Source organism: Anas platyrhynchos, chromosome 26, assembly GCF_047663525.1.
Source record: "Anas platyrhynchos isolate ZD024472 breed Pekin duck chromosome 26, IASCAAS_PekinDuck_T2T, whole genome shotgun sequence".
Taxonomy (NCBI): Eukaryota; Metazoa; Chordata; class Aves; order Anseriformes; family Anatidae; genus Anas; species Anas platyrhynchos.
The window spans coordinates 5918657-5942448 of record NC_092612.1 but is presented as its reverse complement, the minus strand read 5'-3'; the positions used below and the strand labels follow the sequence as shown (position 1 = coordinate 5942448).

General features: G+C 40.6%; 1 protein-coding gene across 7 annotated transcripts; it reads right to left on the bottom strand.

The window, feature by feature from the left end:
* Positions 1 to 1982: 1982 nt before the first annotated feature.
* On the bottom strand, positions 1983 to 23775 carry LOC139999499 (uncharacterized). 7 transcript variants are annotated; one of them, XM_072027908.1, is made up of 6 exons: positions 23239 to 23775; positions 22823 to 22911; positions 19422 to 19484; positions 18761 to 18878; positions 16053 to 16122; positions 6840 to 13170 (listed from the first exon to the last, which is right to left on the bottom strand). In XM_072027908.1, the coding sequence occupies exon 6, from the start codon at positions 12188 to 12190 to the stop codon at positions 9005 to 9007; it is 3186 nt and encodes a 1061-aa protein (XP_071884009.1). In that variant the 5' UTR covers positions 12191 to 13170; positions 16053 to 16122; positions 18761 to 18878; positions 19422 to 19484; positions 22823 to 22911; positions 23239 to 23775; the 3' UTR covers positions 6840 to 9004. The 7 variants fall into 7 exon arrangements, 3 of the variants coding, with proteins under 3 accessions (XP_071884009.1, XP_071884008.1, XP_071884010.1); XR_011804974.1 differs by lacking the exon at positions 6840 to 13170 and adding an exon at positions 1983 to 5532 and having other exon boundaries at positions 22823 to 23775; XM_072027907.1 differs by having other exon boundaries at positions 22823 to 23775.
* Between the last annotated feature and the right edge of the window lie 17 nt (positions 23776 to 23792).

Sequence of the window (23792 nt, the reverse complement as noted above, 5' to 3'; positions counted from 1 at the left end):
TTCATAAGAGAAAAAGAAAGATGATGACAGTTCCCTTGATCAATTTTTAGCAGGCTCCTCTAGGCAGCTGTAGCTTTAATCCCAGAGTCAGAAATTAAGACTAAATCTGTGAAGAAGTGCATTAAACAAATTTCACCCACTATGAGGGTGGTGAGGCAGTGGTACAGGCTGCCCAGAGGAGCTGTGGGTGCCCCATCCCTGGAAGTGCCCAAGGCCAGGCTGGATGGGACTTTGAGCAACCTGGTCTGGTGGGAGGTATCCCTGCCCATGGCAGAAGGGGTGGAACCAGGTGGTTTTAAGGGCCCTTCCAATGCAAACCATTCTGTGATTCTATGAATTGTTGGAACTGTACTGTAGCATTCCAGCCAAGCTTTGTGTACTGGGTACACATGGTAAGGGTTTGGCTGCAGGGGTGAGCAGAGCCCAGCAGCTGCCTCATGTCAGAGCAGAGCTAGCTCCGGCCGGCTCCAAAAGGTTCTGGCTGCTGGCCAGAGCTGAGCCAGAAAGTTTAAATCACGAATTTAAACTTTCCACTTACCACAGCAAACTTCTATGTATGTCACCTGTTGGTTGCTTAGATCTCTTCCTGATGCACAGTAGCGCAAGGCTCAATTTTAAAAAGTCCCTTATTAGGAAACCAGGATGAATGTGACAAGGAGGGAACAGTTTATCACTTCATTCTTTCTCTAACTATCTCCCATTCTTCACTTCTAGGGCGGGACGCTCAATTCACTATAAGCAGTAAAAAAAAAAAAAAAAAAGGCAACAGGCTGTAGCCACCAGGAAAAAAACAGCTATGATGGAAAGCCTTCAAGGTAAATCATTAGCTCCTAGACCTTTTTAAGTCCAGTCAACTGATCTCGTCATAAAATGAAGATGAAAGACATGGTCAATACAAATTCAGAAAATGGTAGAACAATCTGTTTCTTCAGACACAGAACGTCTGCATCCAGCTAGTTTGCAAGTAATCCAATGTGCACAGGAGGATCAGGTGGAGCAGTCAGTTTACTGCAATACTACTTTTCTCAACTTATAACTTTGTAAGTGCCTTGTTTTATCTCTGCTTGTCAAGCCTTTTGTACCAGGTATGTTTTTGTACCGTGCCTTCTGCCTATTCAGGAGAAAGCAGAATGATAAGGACAATATGCTTGCTTGCCTACTGCATGCTACAGTAGACAAATCATGGAAACCTTAAACATGGAAGTTAAAATTTTCATGAACGTCTTAAAAACAATAATAGGAAACTTCTTTAATAGTTGCTATGATCAATCTAAGCACAACTTTTAATTTCCAGACCACTTGTTTTCAATTTTTCATTTCTAGACTATGTCTTTCTAACTGTGGGATGGGAAGTGGACAATAAAATTAAAAAGAATCATGGATGGATTGAAGATAAATTAATACTGATGAAGATATATTTGTATTAACAGGCTATGAGCTGTGTCTATTTTCAGATTAAAGTTTGCTATAAAAATACGAAGCCAGCATAAGTTTAAAGCCTTCAAATATATTTTGGGTATTTGCATAATTACACTTGCAAATTAAAATTCCACTATTAAATACATATATATACAAGCACACCTTTTTATTACTTTTTTTTTTTTTTTAATGGGTTGGCACTGGACATTTTCTGTAACAAATCTTTAAATGACGTTTAGATGTAGAGCTTAGTGATATGGTTTAGTGGAGGACTTGTTAGTGTTAGGTCAGAGGTTGGAATAGGTGATACTGGAGTCCTCTTCCAACCTAGATGATTCTGTGATTTTGTAAAATATGAATGACCGTGATTTTACCACACTTATTACAAACAATTAAATATCATGCCAAGTTTATTACATCAAGGCACATATCTTTGTTGAAGAAGATAACCACAATGCAATTTTAACATTTAAATGATAGTACCCAGCACCTCAATTAACCTAGTGCTCATGGCACTGAAAGGAAAAAAGAAAGACAAAGAACTCCATATGCATCTGCACATTTCTTAGCAAACAGCAAATTAATTCTGAGTGAGCAGTTTTGAAGTTAGATACATCATGCATTTGTGTCTCTTGGTAAGAAGTCAGTTTCTCTCGTATGCACGGTTGAGCTACAAAATAAGGAATTACCAAGCACCTGACCTGTTGTATGTCCACACAGATATGGAAATCAAGCTGAATTGTTTGCAGTTTCTATCTTTTCTAGAAACCCTAACAGAACGCAATGAGGATAACACAGGTTTAATTCCTATTTTCCAGACAAATGGCAGTCCTCCCTCTAACATAGTCTATACTTACGGGTTTAGCTTTAGACAAGTGTACTTCAGAGAACTGAAAGGATTGGCCATCTTAATGGTAACAAAGGAATTTCTCAGAATTACTGACCACAGAGATTCATAGGAGCAAAGAGTAAGAAAAGATTTTGTAAAGGTTTGTGTACTCTAGGAGACCACAATCTCTTTGTCCCCTCCCCCCCCCCCACCGCTATAGCCAGAATTGCAAATGGCTCTGTAAATGTTATGGAGAGCTTTTCTGAAATCAATTCTAATAGCTTTGAATATAACTATAATCAGATTTTGTTTAAAGCTCTTGATATGTTCTTTGCACAGGATGGCTATCGGGCACATATAATTGAACATTATATAATAAAGAAAAAATACATTGGCTTTTTGTTCTAGGCACTAGTTTCCATGGACTACTTCTCATTGTATATTACCATTTTCATAAAAGCAGCTCCAAACAGTTGCAAAGACTTATATATGTAGTCATTTTTTTGCAACGCCCACAAGCTTTAACATTTCAGTTGTTCAGAATCTTACTGGCCTATGCCCCTTTCCCCAACAAAGGAAATAAGGGCACAAAAATAATTTCTCTTCTTGTTTTCTAATGTCTTAGAACAACACATATTCTACCTACACCTGAAGAGGCAACAAGTCACCAAATTTCAGGAAGCATAAAGCATTTAAGCAGGGAAGTCATGCATACACTATTTGGCATGTGTGAAAACCATTCAATTTCAAACATTCTTATCTGTATGGAGAATTTAGGCACTTCAGCAATTCCATGCAAATGGTCCAATACTGCTTTCACCATGTTCTCTCTTAAATAATGTTAACCTCATTCATCTCCAGAATCACAAAATTGGTGCAGTTTACTAAAATTTTGAATGAATTCTCCACCTATTTCCAACACTTGCTTGGAAACAGAGCTGAGAGTGACACCTTACCAAATATGTTTCATTTAGAAAAGATTAGAAGACAAAACGTAAGTTTACTGCAAGGAAGTACATAAATTTTAAATTAGTTAGAAATATTAGTACACACAAAAAGCAATATACTATTTTGAATAAATTCCTGGTGCATTACTAAGTAACTTTAGGTAAAATAATGTTTATCTAAGAGAAACACGGAATTGCTTTACAGGCAAGGAGTAACCTAAAGAGGGGAGGCTTAGTTTAGATATAAAGAAGAAATTATTTGCTCTGAGGGCGGAGAGGTACAGCAACAGGTTGCCCAGAGAAGCTGTGGATGCACTTACCCACAGAGAAGATGTGGAACACTTCCCCACCCCTGGAAGTATTCAAGGCCAGGCTGGATGGGTCCTTGGGCAACCTGGTCCTTGGGCACCAGGGAGGTGTCCCTGCCCTTGTCAGGGGGCTTGGAACTCAATTATCTTTAAGGTACCTTCCAAACCAAACCATTCTATGATTCTGGGATTCTCACATCCTCTTTCCTTACTACCCTTTTGGAAGTCAGTACTCCTCAGACAGCTGCAGGCCCTCTTTCAACTTACATTTCTGGGAACAAAAACAAATTTTCATGTTGAATTTATGTCTCACTTTTGAGTATTTGGGCTCCTCAGTGTTGTATTTGTAAATATTTCATTTCTCTGAGTTTGCCCTTTAAAAACCAAGGGCATTAAAGATCTCTTCCTGTTTACCCATTTAAGTTAAAGCAAATCAATGAAGAATCATAGGATCTAAAGTTCTTTTGTTTTTTCCTAAAATTTTTCTTAATCCTCAATATCAGATTTATCATGGCAAAGAAATCAATGAAGATACTGGTTGAATGTCAGTACCTAGGCTCTTGGATTATTACTACCATTTTTTTCCCCATAATCCATATTTAGAAAGCTAAAATGTCATATATGACTAGAGTGAACACTCCTATCTACTTTTTTCCCTTTAATACTGTTAGAGAGATCTACAGTTTCCAAAAACTACCTCATCAGAAATTCCTTAGTATCTCTTCCAGACTTCACTGACTCAAGAAACAATGTTATTGACCACACATCTTAGCTTCCTTTCTATTTTCTCTGAACATCATCTTAATTTTTGTAATTACTTTCATTAGTTAACCTATAGAGCTGGGGTTCAAGCAGATCAAGTTCCTATGTCTAGACATATGTTCCTATGTCTATGAGACTTCCCCCATTCCACACGAACACCTCTATAGTGGCATGCTGACCACAACTAATTAATAATCAAATCCATTCTTCAATGGAGTTACATATCTGGTTATCCCTATTATCAGTATTTATATCTTCCTTTTTCCCTTGCCATTTCTCCTATTACTCTTTTGCTATTTTTACTACATTTGCCATTTTCTTTTTTTAATTCTTCTTAAGTACTAAGTTAGTTTAAAAGAATTCATTATTTCTTCCGAAGTCTCATTTTTGACACTTTCTTTTACTATTTTTCCACTCTCAATTTGAAGATTACACTATTGCAGTGGAATCTATCCATCATGAAGAGCTTGATTTCGTTGAATGTTACCTTGTAGTCAGGTATTCTAAATGAATCTTGAAGTGATTTTTGTTTCTTTTTTAACTTTTATTTATTTATTTATTTATTAAGGGGATTAAAATAATTTCACCCATATAGCCCCAGCACCTTTCCTAATCTTGGGCAATTACTCGTTAGAGCAAATAATTGTCATTTGTTCCAAGTACCAGTCTTTGCTAGTAGTGACATTGTTACCAGCTTACCGTCCCCCTCCATACTAGACACCCCAAATTTTCTTTTTAAGTGAAAGAATGTCCTTCTAGAGAATGGAAGTTTTTACCCTGACATCTTTTAAGGCACTGATCCTTTATTTCCGTCTTACTATTCTAATCTTACTAATTACTATTTAACCCCCAAACTACTCTTTCCCATTATGTTTTTGTTTGTTTGTTTGTTTTTTTAACATAATTTGCAAATTGCTTTCAGCAAAGCATTAAAGATAATGTTATTTCATTAATTTAAAATTAGTCAAGGTGATTCTCATGATATTTTCTGTTGTTCTTATGCACAAATTGCAAAACACAACTTTTATTAGCCTCACACTGAATTACTTAATTACAGGATGAAATCATATTCAGTAATAACAACTAAAGCACTTAGCCGTGTTCAAGAATGAAGTGAAAATCATTTAGATTCTTGCAAGTGGGTTCTCAGAGTTCCAATACATTTTTAAAGATACTTTTATATCACATAAAACGCATTCTTTTATATGATAGGACAATCCATAACAGAAGAAAATGAAGATCTTCATCCACTACAGCACTCTTTACTCTGAAAGAGAATGTCATGCTATAACCATTACAAAGAATTTCATTATTCTCTCAACCACAGCAGCCACCCAGTGGCTACTCTTTTTAATACTCAGACACGCATAAAACCAGGAATTTAGGAAATGGTCAGAACCTGCAATTTTCAGTGATAGCCTCTTGCATTAAATATTGCTTTTATGTGAAAGAGGAAATAAAGCCATCAACATTTTTTCTGTGGAAGCAGACTCTACACAAACATTCAGAAGAAGAGGAAGAAGAAAAAAACAAAGATATGGATGTAAATGTTGTGAGGCTCTTTTGTCATTACTGTTTTTATATATAGATATAGATATAGATATATAGATATATAGATATATAGATATATATCTATATATCTATAGACACTATATATATATATATAAACATATTTATAAACATATATATATAGTGTCTGTTTGCTTTTCTTTAAATAAGAGACTGTTAATAAGAAGATATATTGTTAATAAAGTTTTAATAGGAAAATATTTCTGTGATAGGCTATTTTTTTCTTTAAACTATAAATCTAGAGAGAAAAAAAAAGTTATTAAATGGAAAAAAAGTTATTAATGGATGTTAAAAGTATCAAGAAATTTAGACCAACAGCACTGACAGATGTTTCTGAACTACATTATAACTCGTTATGAAAGTTTTGCAACAGTTCTCAATCTTGCAGGAACATAAGAGAATTTATTTCATGCCTTATTTAAGTGTCTTTTTGCGTAGGTGCCAGAAAATGGCTTCATATCCAAAAGCTTGCCTGTTTTTTTTTTAACTGTATTGGTCTAGCTAAAAATGTTACTCTCCCTGCCATTTTTGCCTTGAAGATATCTGTAAACCTTCACAGTTTCAATATTAGTGATTATTAGACACTTTAATATTTATAAAGCAATTATATACAGCCAAAGAGGAACTTAAATAATAAAATTCATTTAAGATGACAAGAAGCATGAAGTTCTTCATCCACATTCTTATGATCTTCCAAATACTCTACTTGAAACCACTTCTTTCCATTTTCTAAGTTCCAAGTTTAACAAAATCTGTGTACATAATGTTTCAATAATGAGGAAAACCTCTATAAAATTCAAAAACTATAACAAATATAAATTATTATCAATGAATAATGCATGTTACTACCAGACAAGAAGTGACAGACGATTACAAAGAAAAGAACCAATACACTTTGTTGTAAATGGCATCGGTTTCTGCTGTGCATACCTAAGTATGTTGGAAGATATATACTTCTTGTTACAGGAGTTCCCTCCAGCAATCTTAATATTTGGAAACTGCTATAGTGCACTCTCATTTCAATTGAATGAATGCCATTCTTTGATATTCCTGTATAAGAAACAGAATCAGGAATGATTCTTTGAAATATAAACTTGTGTAATAATTTTGCATTCTTTCACGTTATTACTAGCCTCTACAACTGTATTACTTGTGCTTTCAGTAAACTGATAAAAATTTTTGCCATTTCATCTATAATGATAATGATCTCTAGGAAACAAAATACATAATTAAAAAATCATAAGCTGACCTTCAATGTATGTTTGACCAAAGTCTGGAATTTCTCTTTGAACTGAATCTGATAATTGTGTTCTGTGCTAGAGACGATCACGTACAGTCAGGACTATGCTGCAGCTTCCTTGACACAAAGCTACACAGTCAGTGTCACCAGTCTTCCATACATGTGTAGGACAAGCCCACTTTCTGCATCAAGCTGAGTGAAGGTCTGTTGCGAAGCACAGACGAAAGCACAACAGACACCAGCAGAGTCAGATCATGCTTCACCATTTTATTGCCCGAATAGCCCAACTTTTATAGTGAATTTTACAGGGGTGGACAGTGTTTCACACAAGATTATTGGTCAAAAGCACCCGGACAAACTGTTAAGAAAATAACACCACCTTTTGATTAGAAGTTAGGAAAACAACCCCCTTTGTGCTTAACGGTCACGTAGGCCTAGTCCTTGAGGCCAGCTGCTGATAACAATATTTTCTGAGTTCCTTAATTGGGTGATGTGGGAGTCATTGCCGTGGGAGCTTCTCACAGTTACTCTGGCAGCTTGGTTTGCTCAGCTACAGCAGGCCCTGAGATTTCTAAGGCCTACCCCTGGTTGCTTAAAGCAAGCTTAGATCGAACAATTATGCCAATTCCCAACAATTCCCCCGTTTTCTTTTTGTACAGGCAGTGCTTGGTTTTACAGCAGGCGTCAAATATACAACATAACACAAGTATATAACTTAACCCTAATAATACTATAATTACTGTAAGCATTTAATGGTAACACAATCTAATAGTAAGTAACACAACTTAATAGTAACACACTTAAACCTAATCACTTGATGGTGATCAAAGGCTGTTCTTGACAGTCCTTGAGGTGTCACAGCCCACGTCATTGTCAGAATGATTATCAGGAACCTCTTCATGGTCGTCTTCAGCGTGTGCAGATTCTAAAACTGCTTCAGTCCACTTTACAGTGATCCACTGGATACCTGTTCCCGGCACCACTTCAAAATCCCACATTTATCACAATACTACGTGTAATGATGATTGACACCACAATGAACAGAATCCTTAATGCCCCTTTGACTAATCCCAGTAACCATCTATGTATTGTTTCAAACAAATCAGTGAACCATTGATTGAAAGGATTGATATCATATTGAATCTTTTTAATAAATCCATTTTTCTATGATTTTTGCTGGCACCAATTACCTATGCTTTTAGCCTGCACTGTGGTTATATCCCAGGATCCTACACTGTGGCAACAATAACCTGTACTAAGGCTATATTCCAGAATCCTGCACTATGGCAACGATAACCTGGACTATGGCTATATGCACTCTCACTCACACAGTACACAGTACAATCACACATACAGAGCACAATCGTACACCCAGAGGCCTCTGGCACATCTCACTCTCAATCATACCATAACCTCAATCATACCACAAGAATATAATTTAGAATGATAAGCAAACAAACAAGTATTGTGTCTCATTGTGTTCCTCGTGAAGTGACTTGCAACACTTTGTTTTAAAACCTTACCCTTACACAAATACTTTCAACACAAAATACCTGGACATTTAAGAATAACACATATAATTATTAATACTCCAGTTAGTATCCCTCCAGCAGCTGAAAACCTACTGTATGTCTGCAGCTACAGGAGATCTTTGTCTGCTCCTGCGGTGAGCAGCTGAGAGTGGAGTCCCCTCCGAACAAAACGCTCAGGGTGCACCTAGGGGCGTCCACACCGCAGCTGATCCCCGCAGCCGAGCAGTTGTTACGTGTGGCCACAGATGCCACTCCAAGCACTAAAATTGCCAATGCCGCTCTAGCTGCAACCCCGCACAATTCAACATTATCATTGCTATCCGGTGCAAGCAATGCCCATTTATGTCTGGTGATTTCATGCAACTGCAACAAGCTAGAAGCGAATACAATGAGTTTATCTAAGTAACATGGACTTCTGATAGCATTGCAGTGATACCTTGCCAGGCCCTATCCCCACAAATCAGAAAAACATCAGGAGGTAAGGCCAAAGCTGTACAATTGTTCCAAACACTGTAGTTGTTACCCCTTGTCTCCATGCTATGAACCCCTAAACCCTGCTTAGCAGCGTCATTGTAATCACAGGTGTTATTTGTATTTTTGTACCGGTATGGCCTTTTCCAGGTTCCTGTAGCAGGAATCATCTGATATCCACGGCTACATTCACATTTGTAGCCACCTTTCAGGTTGATACAGATTTGACTACAGATACCAGGGTTTTGACATTCATCAAAATCTCCACAGTTTCTCTTGTCTACAAACTCAAACCCAGATGGACAGTCACATTCATTTATGTTGCATTCCTTCAGGGGCTCATCACCCCAGTCCTTGCAGTCTCTCTGCTGGTTACACACTTTATTGGTATCTATGCATTCTCCACTTTTGCACTTGAATTTGCCAGGTCCAGAGCACTGAATAACATTGTTACAGTTTGCTTCATCAGTGCCCTCCAGACAGTCTCTCACACCACTGCACTGCCTACTCACATGGACACAGTTCCCATCTTCACATCTGAACTGGTCTGGCCTGCAAGTCTGAGAAGGGCAGTTAATTTCATCACTTCCATCCTTGCAACCAGGATCTCTGTCACAGTCTTTTTCACCTGAGCCGCACTGCACCTCACTCACATAACACTTCACCAGAGGTGCAGGCTGGCGGCCACACTGCTCCAAAGATTCATCCGAGTGGTCGGAGCAGTCACCTTGACCATTGCAGACAAAGCTTTTGGAAATACATTGTCCACTACTGCATGTGAACTCTGCTGCACTACAAGTCACATTGCCACAATTCTCTTCATCTTCTCCACTGTCACAGTCTCTTTCACCATCACATTTCCACGACACTGGGATACACTGGGTCGACTGAGGACCACAGCTGATTTCATTTACCCGGCATGTTCTCATATGACACAGCTCAGCACTCTCATCAGACCCATCTTCACAGTCCGGATCCCCATCACACTGCCATCTGTTTGGCACACACTGACCACTGTTGCACACAAAGTCAGATTCAGCACATGTCTTCTTCACACAAGCACTCTCATCACTGCCATCTGAGCAGTCTTCATCACCATCACATTTCCAGGACACTGGTGCCCGCCGCCCCGCACCTGTGTCACTTATACTACTGCTATTACCCGTGCCGTCAGTGTCAGTGGCATCCTCCTGGTACCATTTCTGTCTTTGCCGCCCCTTACTCTCCCCCTTTTCTTTTTGCCACTGACCATTCACCACAAATGGATGAGACACATGATTACTAGTTAGGAAAGAGCGTGTAACATCTGCTATACGGCTGCAGGTGACCTGCTGGTTTTGGTAATACTCCAGCTGCCTCTCTGCCAGGTCCACGCGCTGCAGCAGGTTTTCAATGAAGTGCTGGAGCCTGGCTTTTCCCCGCAATTCTTTTTCTGCCTCCTCCTCGAACTTGCTGAGGCGCTGCTTCAAGGCTGCGATCATCTCCACCGCCACGTTCACCTGCCTGCTGAGCACCCGCTCCCTTCGCTGCACCTCCTGCTGCTTCTGCGAGAGCTGCACGAAGGCCTCCCGCACCTCCAACAGCTCCGCCGTCTTCTGGGCCAGCTCCCCGGTCAGCCTGTCGAGCCGCTTCTCCTTTGTCTTGTCCACGGCCTCCACCATCCTGCTGAACTTCGCCCTGACATGCGCGCCACGGCCGAACCGACCGCGCTCCCCGCAGCGCGGGCAGCGGGACGGCAGCGCCGGGCCGGCCACGGGCAGCGGCTCCGGCCACGGGAAGCCGCCCTGCTCCGCGCCGTCCTGCTGCATCCTCCGCCTCGGCGGGGCGGGCTTGGGAAACTTCGGGCACAGGGACCGGGACCGGCCCCAGCCGAGAGGTGGCCGCCCGCGGCCGCGCTGCCCCGGCCGGTGCCGGCGCCGGGGCCAGGGCCGGGAGCGGAGCGGCCACGGGAGGCGTTTGCGACTCTTGCCGCTGTTCCGGCCGTTTCCCGGCATGTTGCGTCGACATGCCGCTTCCTTGTGATTGTTCGACTGACAATTTGAGCACCATACTGCCCCAGCCCTGCAGTTTCGTCTCACGTGTCCAAAAGCACCACAACGATAACATCGGCAGCGGTGTGGTAACTGGTTACTAGGGGGTGGTACTTGACCACCGGCGGTTTGCAAAGGAGCAAGAGCTGCAAGGACCTGACTCTGTGTAAACTCAGCATGCTCTTTCACAGCCTGTGCCTGTTCTCGCATGCTGTCACCTAATTGCTTTACTGCCTCTACTAACATAGCCTGTGGGCCTACTGGTACCTGAGCCATTCTTTCCAACTCTTCCTCGATTGTCCATGTCCCGGGCAAGGAAGCCAATATATTGCGAGTAGAGGGGTTGCTATTCTGAATTGCGCACTGTTTTAATATCATGCCCTGGAGGTAATCAGGCACCCCTGCCGCCTGTATTGCATTTGCAACGCGATCAATAAAAAGCCCAAATGGTTCCTCTCTACCCTGTTTGATTCCCATGTAGGAAGGTATTCCCCCTGGCTCCTTTATCCGATCCAATGCTCTTCTGGCCGTTCTCATTGATTCCTTGGCTTTATCAGGTCCCAGCAATGCCTGTGCTTCTGTCCTAAAATACGGTCCTATCCCCATCAACTCTTCCAGCGTGACCCCATGTAAAGGGTCCCCCAGTGGTCTTATCACTGCGACTGATTCTTGACAAGCAGCCTGCCAATGGGCATTAAATAAAAGCTGCTGGTGTTGGGTCAAAACTAACTTCATTATGTTGCGTATGTCTCCTGGAAGCAAAATATTTGTTCCCCAAATGTAGTCCAGCATGTGTCTCGTAGGTTCACCTTTCAGACCTGAGTCATTTACTGTGGACCGCAGCTGAGTTAACAATTTCCAGTCCAAATTCACTAGATTAACCATAACATTACCCTGGGCGTCCGGTGGTGAGTATATTACTGGGAAGGCCTCTGGAATCAATTGTGCAGCTATCTCGTGTTCACCCTCACGTAGGGCCTCATTTGCTATTTGGTTCCACATCCTCTGCCTCTGTTGAACACCGTCTGTAAACGGGCTGGTGTTTTTTCTGTCTGGTTTTTGCTCTCTTATTTCCTCGTCCATCTGAGGGTTAACACTACCAGCTCTTCCCGGCAATCCCAGTCGCTCTGTAGCGGCAGCAGCGACTCTCTGCTCAGCCTGATGTATAGCTAAGGCGTTAGTGACTGTTTTCCAAGGCTTCGATAATTTTTTAGCAGTCTTATTGTCATTAATAACTTCATCAAACAATTTGTCCCCAAATTTGCGCCACTCTGCTTGTTCAAAAACTGTATCCGGATTGATAAAACAACCCTTTGTTACTCCATATGCTAATAATCCTGGTAAATCCTTTTTGCAGTCTATACCCTGCGTGCCTCATTTTTCTAAGAAACATTTGAGCAAATCATAGGCCGCTTGTCTCTCCATGCCTTTGTTTATACTGTTACAACCTTTGCAAGACAAGTGACTGGCAGGGACCGTCTATAGGTGCTCCCGGGCGCTCCCGGGTGCGGGGATTGCGCGTTTACGTCCCGTTCACCTGTCAGAGTGCAGGTGCGGGGATTATCGTCCCTTTTACCTCTACCGCAATTACTTCAGTGTCCCGCGATTACTTCAATGTCCTGCGCGGTTCCGTACCCCGCGTCTCTCACCGGGAGTAGCGCGTCTCACCGTGAGTCCTGTGTACAGCGTTTGCGGCTCGGTGTCTGGTCAGCTGCAGCGCCGGTCCGATGTCCGCTCCGAAGTTCCGGCGGCGCTCCGATGTCCCGCGCCGCTCCGATGTCTCAGTCTCGGCGCTGTGACCCCGGCGCTGGTCCCCGGCGGCACTGGTCCCGGCGCCGCTGGTCCCGACGCCACTGGTCCCCTGGTCTACCTGCGTTCGGATGTGCCGGCGCCGCTGGTGTCCCGCTGCGCTGCGATGTTTGCCCCAGCGCCGCTGCGATGTCCGTGCTCGGCTGCGATGTCTGCTCCGGTGCTGCGATGTCCTGCTCCGGTGCGATGTCTGTTCAGGTCCTGTTCAGGTCTCCCGCTGCGATGTCCTGTTCAGGCCCTGTTCAGGTCTCAGCCTGTTCGGGCGCCATTTGTTGCGAAGCACAGACGAAAGCACAACAGACACCAGCAGAGTCAGATCATGCTTCACCATTTTATTGCCCAAATAGCCCAACTTTTATAGTGAATTTTACAGGGGTGGACAGTGTTTCACACAAGATTATTGGTCAAAAGCACCCAGACAAACTGTTAAGAAAATAACACCACCTTTTGATTAGAAGTTAGGAAAACAACCCCCTTTGTGCTTAACGGTCACGTAGGCCTAGTCCTTGAGGCCAGCTGCTGATAACAATATTTTCTGAGTTCCTTAATTGGGTGATGTGGGAGTCATTGCCGTGGGAGCTTCTCACAGTTACTCTGGCAGCTTGGTTTGCTCAGCTACAGCAGGCCCTGAGATTTCTAAGGCCTACCCCTGGTTGCTTAAAGCAAGCTTAGATCGAACAATTATGCCAATTCCCAACAAAGGTCTACATGAAGTCTTTTAGCAGCACCTACAGATTCCTGTTTTTTTTTTTTGTTTGTTTTGTTTTGTTTTTCTCTCAGAGATAGCCACTTCTTTTTGTCACATTTTCTGCTTACTTAAATTTCTTTTTCTTCTCCATCATTATTAGTCCCCAACTTCAAGATGACCCATTTATTTCTGCCCATTTTTCTTTGTAGAGGGTTCAGAACCTCTAACTGAGAACCCAGGAATCAAACATTCTGACACATCTACTTGTTGGTTTGACACCTGGAATTTGATATATAAGTTCAGGTTGAGGAACTGGTATGTTCTCCAAAGCAGACTGCAGGCAACACACAAAAAGTTAATGGAAATATGTAATTTCTTCATACATCATCCCTTCTCATGGAGGAAAGTAGTTACTAACTTATCTTTGTTCAACTCCTTAACCTGAAACTATTTGCTCTCAATAATTTATATTTGACTTTAATTACGTTTCAGTTCTAAGTTCCAATGAATTCTGATAGACCATATTACTGAAAACATTTGCTTAGTGTTTGCATCATTTAACCAAGGCTAGGGTCGATAAATATTAGCTAGCAGTAGGCCTACAGTCCTAATTTTTATTTTTTTTTAAATTCCTTCTGCTGGACTACAGTACTACCTGAAGCTATGACTTCAGTTTTTCCACTGCAACATGCTTAGCCACTGACAGACTAGGCTGTTGTATGGATAATACCCTTGCCAGAATTTTAAACCCTGCCCAGTGAGATTCAATTTTTATTGGACATTGGAATTAATAATGAAATCAGTTCTTAACTGAATTTAGCAAATCCCAAAGACCTTAAATTCTCTAATACTTGATTTTTTATTTTCCACTTGGAGTTTCTGAAACAAAATGAGAATAATATTAATAAAGTAGTGGAAGTAAACAAAACCAAGCACTAATATTGGATTAATATTAATGATCCAATTAATGGAGCAGTTTGTCATTCACTGATGGATCATCAGATTAGCCATAAAACATGCAACATGTTACAAAGAAGGGTTCAACATATCCACTATTTAGAATAAACAACTGATGTAGTGTATGCCTCTGTACCTGATGTACGTAGTGTATAAGTGAATGAGAAATTTGGAAGAAGCACTAAAGTAGAGTGAGCCAGAGCACAAGACGGTATGAGAGATGAAGAGGGACAATGTGACTGTGTAAGAAAAAGACTTGGGCAACACACAAGACTAAGCATGAAGAAGCACGTGTGAGAAAGACAGAGCAAGAGAGCACGTGCCCATGACTGAACACAAAGGAGCATACAGAAGACTGACGAACAGCAAGTGAAAGGGCAAGAGCCAAGACAATGAGAGACAGCAAGTGAGCCAGAGGTAAAACGAAGAGAGTGCGTAACAGAGGGCACACGGGGGAAGGGGTGCACACCCAATGATGGCATGAGAGCACAACAGAGATACAGAGCACAAGGTCTCTTCTCTGGTATCTCTTTTAAAAATCAGCACATTATAGCATCCAGATATTTTCTCATATTAGGAAAAATCAGGCAATGTTACCCACATGAGTGATCACCACTCAAACACTGTAACTTCACATAGCATTTGGCATGAAAGGCAAATTACTGGTTTGGAAGGTGGGGGGGTTAAATCTGACAGGGAGCTAACACACACACACAAGTGAAAGAGGAACTCTTCACACGCTACTTTCGTGTACAAACAAGAATTTCATCACAGTGGAGCAAAAACATATAGTAGCAATAGCACAGGTGTCCTATGATCAGCAATATCAACAATAAAACCACAATCTCACCAAAGACAGGAGAGAATATTTAAGGTTTTAAAAACAGAGTCAAAAGTTAGTAATTATTTAAAAAAAAATGACTCACCCACTCACCTAGTGCATTTTAAATTGGAGAGCAAAGTTAGGAGAAAGACAGCAGCTGTCTCTTTCACCAATTACCTGCCAGTGCTAAAGTACTACATTTGCATCCACAAAATGCAATGCAAAACTAAATTTTACTGCATTAAGAGAACTGCTTAGTCTATCGCTTCACAGTTCAGAGAAAACATAGAAGACCCAGAACAGAATCTTGATGCACTTCTGTTTTAAAATGCAAGTCCTGACAACCTGACAATGTTTCATGTAGCCCCTTTATCTCAAAAAATATATAATAATAATAAAAATTAAAATTAAAAATCTCTCTCTCATATGAAACTTGAGCTATCCCAGAATGTATTGTTTCATTTCCAGCACACATGAAATGTAACAAGATATTGCACTTTGGTTGCCTTTTAAAAACAGAAGCACAGCAGAACTCAACATTATCCATAATCCTTTCATTCACATATTTCCTCTCACCTCTTTCATTTTTTAATCAGAGAATTGAATTATTATTGGCCTTAAAAGGCTGATACTTTACCACATCTTGCAAAGTACAAAAGCAACTTTACCTTTTCCCTGCTGCAGCCTGCCTTTTGTTCTTCTTAATCTTTAGATTAGTCATTTTTAAAATCTTCTCCACTGTGAAATCAAATAAATACAATTAGATAACATTTCATTTACTGGGGCTAGCATCCTTTATTATATTAACATCATGCTCAAATTTTTATTCTAAAGTTTATTTTAAAAAATCCATTATTTCTAATGATAAAAGAACATAAAGTGAAGGCATCCAGTATCTACCACACTGTGTTGGGTTTATGAGGCAAGGTTTTGGCAGAGATTGCCCTCCAGACTGTGGAGAAGACCACAGTGAAGCAGTCCTCCTGCAGACCACGGAGGCCCCTGCAGCAGTTGGTTGCGCTCTGAAAAATGCTGCTGCCCATGGAGAGCCCACACAGGTGTTTTTTTGGCAGAACTGTGGCCCAAGTTGGGCCCATGCCTGAGCAGTCTGCTGCTGGAGGACTGCACCCCACTGGAGCGTTCTTGAAGAATGGCAGCCAGGGAGAAAGGGGAACTTGTTAGGAGGAAGGAGTGACAGAGGCTACCTGTTACGAAGAGACCACAACCTCCACTGCCAGCCTCTCACACCATTCAGGGCTCAGGGTGCTGAGGTGGAAGAGTTGGGAGTGAAGTTGAGCCTGGGAAGAAGGAGCAGGTGAGGGGCAGCTGTTTTTGTTTTGTTTCTCACCACGCTTCTCTATTTTTACTTGACAATAAACTATAATAAATTTCCCCTAGTCAAGGGTTTTTTGGCCATGATGGTAATTGGTGATTTCCATGTTCTTATCACAGGTTAGGAGCTTTTCCACCCTGCCCTGTCAAGGACAGGGTGTGGGAGGCTGGAGGAGGCTAGGTGGGCACCTGGCAGTTGCCACGGTCAAGCTGTTTTACTGGTAAATAATATTCATGGTGTATTTGGGTGACCCCTGAAGAGACACTCCAGAATACAGACCCAGGTCTGTATTTCCATGAAAAATACATGCCAAAACAAGCTCATTTTAAAAATCTTACCCCCTTTGCAGAAACATACCTGTCTCTAAAGGGAAAGAGGAAAAAAAGAAAGAATTAAATGAAGCATTTGCCCTGCCAATAACCATTATTTATTAATGGCAACACCTCACACATAGTCCGAATTAATCATATTGCTTACAGAGTTTGCATTTACTGCAAGGTAAGTTTTAAATTTTTATAGATGGTTAAAATATAAATGTATCCTAAATTCTCAGAAAGTTGCAAGCATAGAGGAGTAATGACTCTAAATTTCTTTACGAGCATTACGTGGGCAAAAATATATGCTGGGTTTTGACTGCGGATTGGATTCTCGTTAGAGAGAATACTTTTCTTCTTTTTTTTTTTTTTTTTTTTTTGAGCAGAATAATAAGGGTGTATTCTTATAGCTCCCTTTCTACCTCTACAATTACTTTAAAATGTTGTGAAGACTCAGCTTCTCAGCACAAGCTAAATAGGCAGTTCTTTGCCAAGATCCCTGTCCATTGTGCATTCATGAAAGCAAACATGAATGCCATTGATCCCAGCAGGAAGGCTTGCAGGCTTGACACACTCTGTGCCAAAGCAAGGGCTCTAATTAGTGATCCTTCCAGCTGGACAGTAAAGGCCTTACCCTTCCTTAGGGAATAATAAGACAGGCCATGTCTGAAGTCCCCAAATAAGCTTTATAGAATAGGGAGCATGCAGAGAACTGCATTAAAGGCACTAAACCAGCCGACACAGGTGACCGAACAGTGAACTGTGCACTTGGCAATGAACAGAAAAATGCCTGCTACACAAGCATCATCTGGTCTTTGGTTCCTCCTGTTTGCCTGAATTACTGTCAGAATTCAAAGGACTGTAATGGATGGCGCAACTATTTAAAAGAAAGCAATAGATTTGTTGCAACAGTGATAGTTTTGAATATCTTCAAACCTTTTCTTCAAAAACAATGCTTGTTGACAATATAACATACCAATTCATAACATCACCATTCTTTGCAGAATAATGATAAAAAACTCATTAGCAGTAACAGGCTTTGAAAAATAGGCAGCATGTGTAATTTCAGCACTTCAAAACTGTTCGCAATAAAGTCACTTTTAATTATATTTCTTTATAAAGAAAAATTATCTAAAGGATTAAAAATAGAAAGTCCTTTCATAGTAAAGATTACTAGCACTAGACTGCAAACACTGTAACCAGAGAAAAGCACTTGTACATATATGCAAAGTGTACATCTAGGTTTCTGTATATAAAAGATCTTATACAACTTCTTTTATTGCATTGCTGCTTCAGAATTCTGACAACCACAATATTCAAAACGAGAGTTTCACTGAAAAAGCAGGATCTACTGAAAACAGTGGCTTATTTAAACATACTTTACATATAAGCGCATGAAATGTATAAAGAAGCATTGACATCTTGGAAGATTACAATGCCAAAAATTGCGTGAAGCTACAGTAGAAAAAAAATCCAAATGGTATATGCATATCCATTGTATACATCAATTATCTATTAACAAATTCCCAACGTAGATAAATTCCTCCTCTGTTAAAAAATAAAAATAAAAAAATCATAAGTTAACACTTTTAAAAATAAACTAGAACGTACAAGTTTACACCCTTCTAATCCAACCACATTTGCTTTTTGAAAGCAAATGCAAATTCTAAAAGTGAAATATTAAAAGTATTTAAAAACGAAAATTTTTCACTTAGAATTATTATCCTACCTTGAGAACTGCAGTTTCTTTAGCCAAGCAAAATGCTTGGTCCTTCTGATGTTTGTTCCATTTTCACATCAAGTGGATATTAATTTTAACTACTAGCTTTCACTGAGAATCTTTCATTCTTGAAGAGAAATAAGAAAATTACTTATTGAAAACAAACAAGTCTCATTTCAAGATAGCAGCTTTTAGCCAATAGTTTTCTGATTTTCTACCTTTTGTTTAATACTGGTTATTCTTACTTGCCTGAAAGACTGCTACATTTCTCTTATCAGCAACATTATTATATTTTTTCTAAAAATAAGATTGAAAAAAGAGAGGAAGAAAGGCTGTAAACAAAAAGCTGTAGAATACAAAGGCAGTTAAAAGTTGGCTTCACAGCTCCTCAAAATAAATACTGAAGGATTATGATTCTGTAACCACAATCAGGATCTTTTTTACATCAAAGCTAGAGAAAAAGTAATGATATTAGTGCTTTGGACTCTAAATGGAACATACTGTTATTGCTGGGCAATAACTGTCCTTGTGCTGAGTGACAAAAAAAAAAGGGGAAAAGGCGCACTTCCCCTCCCACATTCCCTGTATATCTCTAAAAATAAAGGACAGGTGAATATTCAAGGTGAAAATCAATATAATTTTTAAGATAGCCAGGAAGCCTTTAAATTACCTGAAGCACATTCTGTGCTCATTTAAAGAACATTCTGTATGCAGGCTGTAGTAAGAAAAGTATCTGTAGAATTAAGCAAAAGATCAATGAACAAATTTTCAGTGTACCACAAACACAAAGAATTCATAATGTAATAGTTATAAAACAATTGACTTTATGATTGTTTAATATTATCACAGGCTCATAGAGATGTATATTCAAGGTATTATAAGGTTGCATTAAAGAAGGTCACATTAAAGTGAGGACAATAGCTCTGAATCTCAAAGGATTTGGTCTAAGAATGTATTGGAAAACGAGAGATTCATAATAGTTTTTTCAGCCTGTTTTAGCATGTTTTCTAATACCATGAAGTCTTATGACATATTTAAAGTCAGTTTAAAGCTTATTTTTCTTCATTAAGACAATAAAGTGTGTTTTTCCTACATTCATGCTATCTCTAGCACTTTGGTTTGCACTTCCGGATGCAGCCCAGCTAGTATGCATTTTCTTCTACATTCACTAATGAGGTGGTACAAAAATAAAAATAAAAATCAGGGAATAAATTAGGAGACTAAAATGCAACCTACAGTGAGATGCAATCTACAGGTGGAAAAACATAAAAATTGAGAAGTATGTCAGCATAAATTCATAGAATCATAGAATATCCTGAGTTGGAAGGGACCCTTAAGGATCATCAAGTCCAACTCTTGACACCGCACAGGTCTACCCAAAAGTTCAGCCCATGTGACTAAGTGCACAGTCCAATCTCTTCTTAAATTCAGACAGGCTCGGTGCAGTGACCACTTCCCTGGGGAGCCTGTTCCAGTGTGCAACCACCCTCTCTGTGAAGAACCCCCTCCTGATGTCAAGCCTAAACTTCCCCTGCCTCAGCTTAACCCCGTTCCCGCGGGTCCTGTCGCTGGTGTTAATGGAGAAAAGGTCTCCTTCCTCTCGACACCCCCTTACTAGGAAGTTGTAGACTGCGATGAGGTCGATTGTTAATTGATTGTTAAGTGATTGTTATGCTCTGGTAAAAGACGTATTCAAGTGGAGAGAATATCTGTCCAGGCTTGGAGTCAATCATATGCAGTCAGTAGAACCTGGCTCAAATAACAAAACCAGTTTCTGACACTAGGTCCTTACTGCTTCAAAAATGAGCAGCTAGGTTCATTTGATGCTAGACACTGCCCCTCTGGTAGTCTACCCAGGGCCTAGAAGGGACATACCTCCAATCTCTAATGACCTAATAGGTGGGCTGGCAGGAAACTGGCCATCCAGAAAATGACAGGTCCAAGTTTGAGGTTTGATAGGAAGGTTTTGAGAGCTCTCGCTTTGTCACAGCCTGCCAGTTTTCTATGCCCAGGAGAGAGCTCTACTCTTTTTCTTCTCATGGTTTTATTCTCCATCTGAACACATAGAAACTGGCTTCAAAGTCTCAATTCTCCCCACACTGTGATCAAATAAATGAAGTAGTATCGAGGCTCATTCTGATCTCTCCACTCTAATTTATGTACCAGAGCTCTCTAAATGGCATCTGACAGACAAACTCCCTCTGCACCCATGTCTCTGGCTGGACAGCAATTCAAATAATAATAATAATAATAATAATAATAATAATAATAATAATAATAATAATAATAATAAAAGCTCTCTGTCTTTCCTTCCTTTTTTGAAAACTAAGCAGTTATCACAATGACAAAGAAAAATGACTGCCCTCCTTAAGACATATGCAAACAACAGATGATTGATGATTATAGAATTTGGCTTACAGAACCTTAGTAACCAGTCAGAAGAACTGCCAATGGCATATACATGTATACAATTTTACCACATGGCATCAACTTGTACCCACCTCTGACTGCCACACACCTTAAGTTAGCACCACTCAGTCTGCAGGAAGGGGCTGTTACCTGCCTTTAATGTTAAATGTTTAATGTCTAAAAAACACACTACTGTCTATAGAACTTGTTGGAAGTCTCTCACCAAACATAAGAAACTTAACTAGCTTAGCAAACGAGCCAACCTTTCAGACTTTATGTTTATCCCTACTACTGAGAGCAGTACCACCACGATGAGGCAGAGCTGAGAAGCCTGCATGTGTGGAAAGAAACCTCACTAATGTACTGCACAAGCACTAAGCTTTACATACTGCTCAACATGAGCATTAAAATAATGGTGTGCTTTGCAAGCCCTATAGTTTTTAACAAATAAAAGAATCTGAAAAGCTGAATTAGTAAGTATTTTAGGAAAGACTTAAGTGTTAAATATTCTGTATCACTGAATTAAAGCTGAAAGGTTCCCATGTTATCCACTCTAAAAATATCCACTACCCTGCTTTACAGCCTTTTGGAGGCTGTTTTCAGCTACGATGGGGGAATAGACCCCAGCTAGACCTCACACGTATCAGACAAGCCTCAACTCCAATGCAAACGGAGCTGTCTGACCACCAACTAAGGCTCATGAAGTGACTAAACACTTCCTTGACAAGTGCCAAATGCTGATCTAAAATTCCAGATATAAACATGTAGGTAACATAGAGCCACCACTGTGGGCTCTTTATACATACAGCAATTACTTTTTTTTTTTTTTTTTTTTTTTTACTAATTCAGACACCTTAGCAATTACCTAAACTATAAACTTTAACGCTCCCACAATCTATTCCCTTTAGGTTTATTACTAATTTTCATTTGAAACGGAACACCTGAAGCAATAAAACTGCTAAGCATTCATATCTATCTTGAGAACAGTAGTTTCCTAAAACTACTATGAAAGAGCCCACTATATGAACTGCACTGTTCAAACCTTACACTAACCTACAGCTTTTGGGGATTTATAAAACTCCTTGCAGAAGAGAATGTGCAGCATTTGTACACTTGGCATGGATTCTGCTATTCATTAGAAAAACTTTATAAACACTGAGTTTTTTCTGACACCACAATGATCATTCATGTACATACACATATACATGCATGCATATAAAATGGGTGAAACCTATAATGCTTAAAAATACAAAAAATTGAATGTACTTATGTGTATTCTTCATGATGTCAGCCAGGTCCTTAGAAGTATACTGACCAGTCAAAAATAACAGTATTTTTTACAGTGCTTATTAACAGTTACATCAGTACAGACTTCTAGAGAAGTTTCATGGTTAAACTTCTGACTTTAAGATCACATTTTGTTCATTTTGTTTTTTGCTTTTTTGTTTGTTTGAACTGTTCGTCTGTTCATGCTGAAATTTAAGATCTGATTTCACAAATTCAACTTTCCAGATGCCTTAAGAGCCAAGAATTAAATTCTGGATAGCCTTACTGTCCACTATATTATGCATATATTGAAACAGCCAGCCTCTTAATTAGCTGATTATACAGGGAGTTAACATCCCCTTTTTTTGCATGGAGTTACCTCATTTGGATACTCACGTTGCAGTCACATATTCCTCATGTTTCTAGCAGAAATACTTTATAGACTAGTCCATATAGGCAGCTTGTAAGAAGGACTACACGAGGACCTACATGAGAAACCAGAAAATAATTTCTCTGCCATGCCATCTTGCAGGACGGAGGGGGAAGGAACCACCACCAAAAAACACTTCAGTTTCATCTCCTGTTTTCTAAAACACTGCCGCCCCCCAGAGGCAGCGGTTCGCGAGCTGCAGCTCTGTCAGCTAAAATTTGCAAAATTCGAGCAAAATTTGAGCGCCTGAGAAACATTGCTGGGCGTTTTCGCGTTAACCGGTGCAGACAGAGGTAACCGTGATAACATATAATGGAAAACCAGCCTCCGTGAGCAACATCACACCGCAGGTTAGACATGATTTGTTCCCAGGTATTGCTACCTAACCACACACGGATGGGATGGCTGCAGCTGTATTTCTGCCTCTTTGGGCCCCGGTATTAGTTATGGCAATAACGGGGTGTCACGGCGAAGAAACGTGTCCGCCCCGGGACTCGAACCCGCAACCCCCGGGTCTGGAACCGCCCCGCCCCGCCCCACTGCCCTCTGCGTGCGCACCGAGCGGGGCTGCCAGGCGCATGCGCACTGGGAGCCTCCACCCCCCCCCCACCCTCATGGCCGAGGGTGGTGGCCGCGCATGCGCAGTTGCAGCCGGGGGCAGCGCTCTGGGTGTCTGGTGCCGTGGGTGGTGTTCCCACTGGATCGGTCTGGGCAGATACACATGCAACCCCATTAACTCTTTTAGAGTAGAGCGAGGGGTTAAGCCATCACCTTAAGGCTTATTCTGTCTCGATTCGTAGAGGCTTGTTTTGTCTCTATTTTGAGTTGTAAGTGACTTTGCTACCGGCTCGGTATGCGAAGATACATCGGAGGACACGCGTCTCTATGTAGCTGCCAGGACCCAAAACAGGCTCCGCCGGTAGGGCGAGGTAGGGG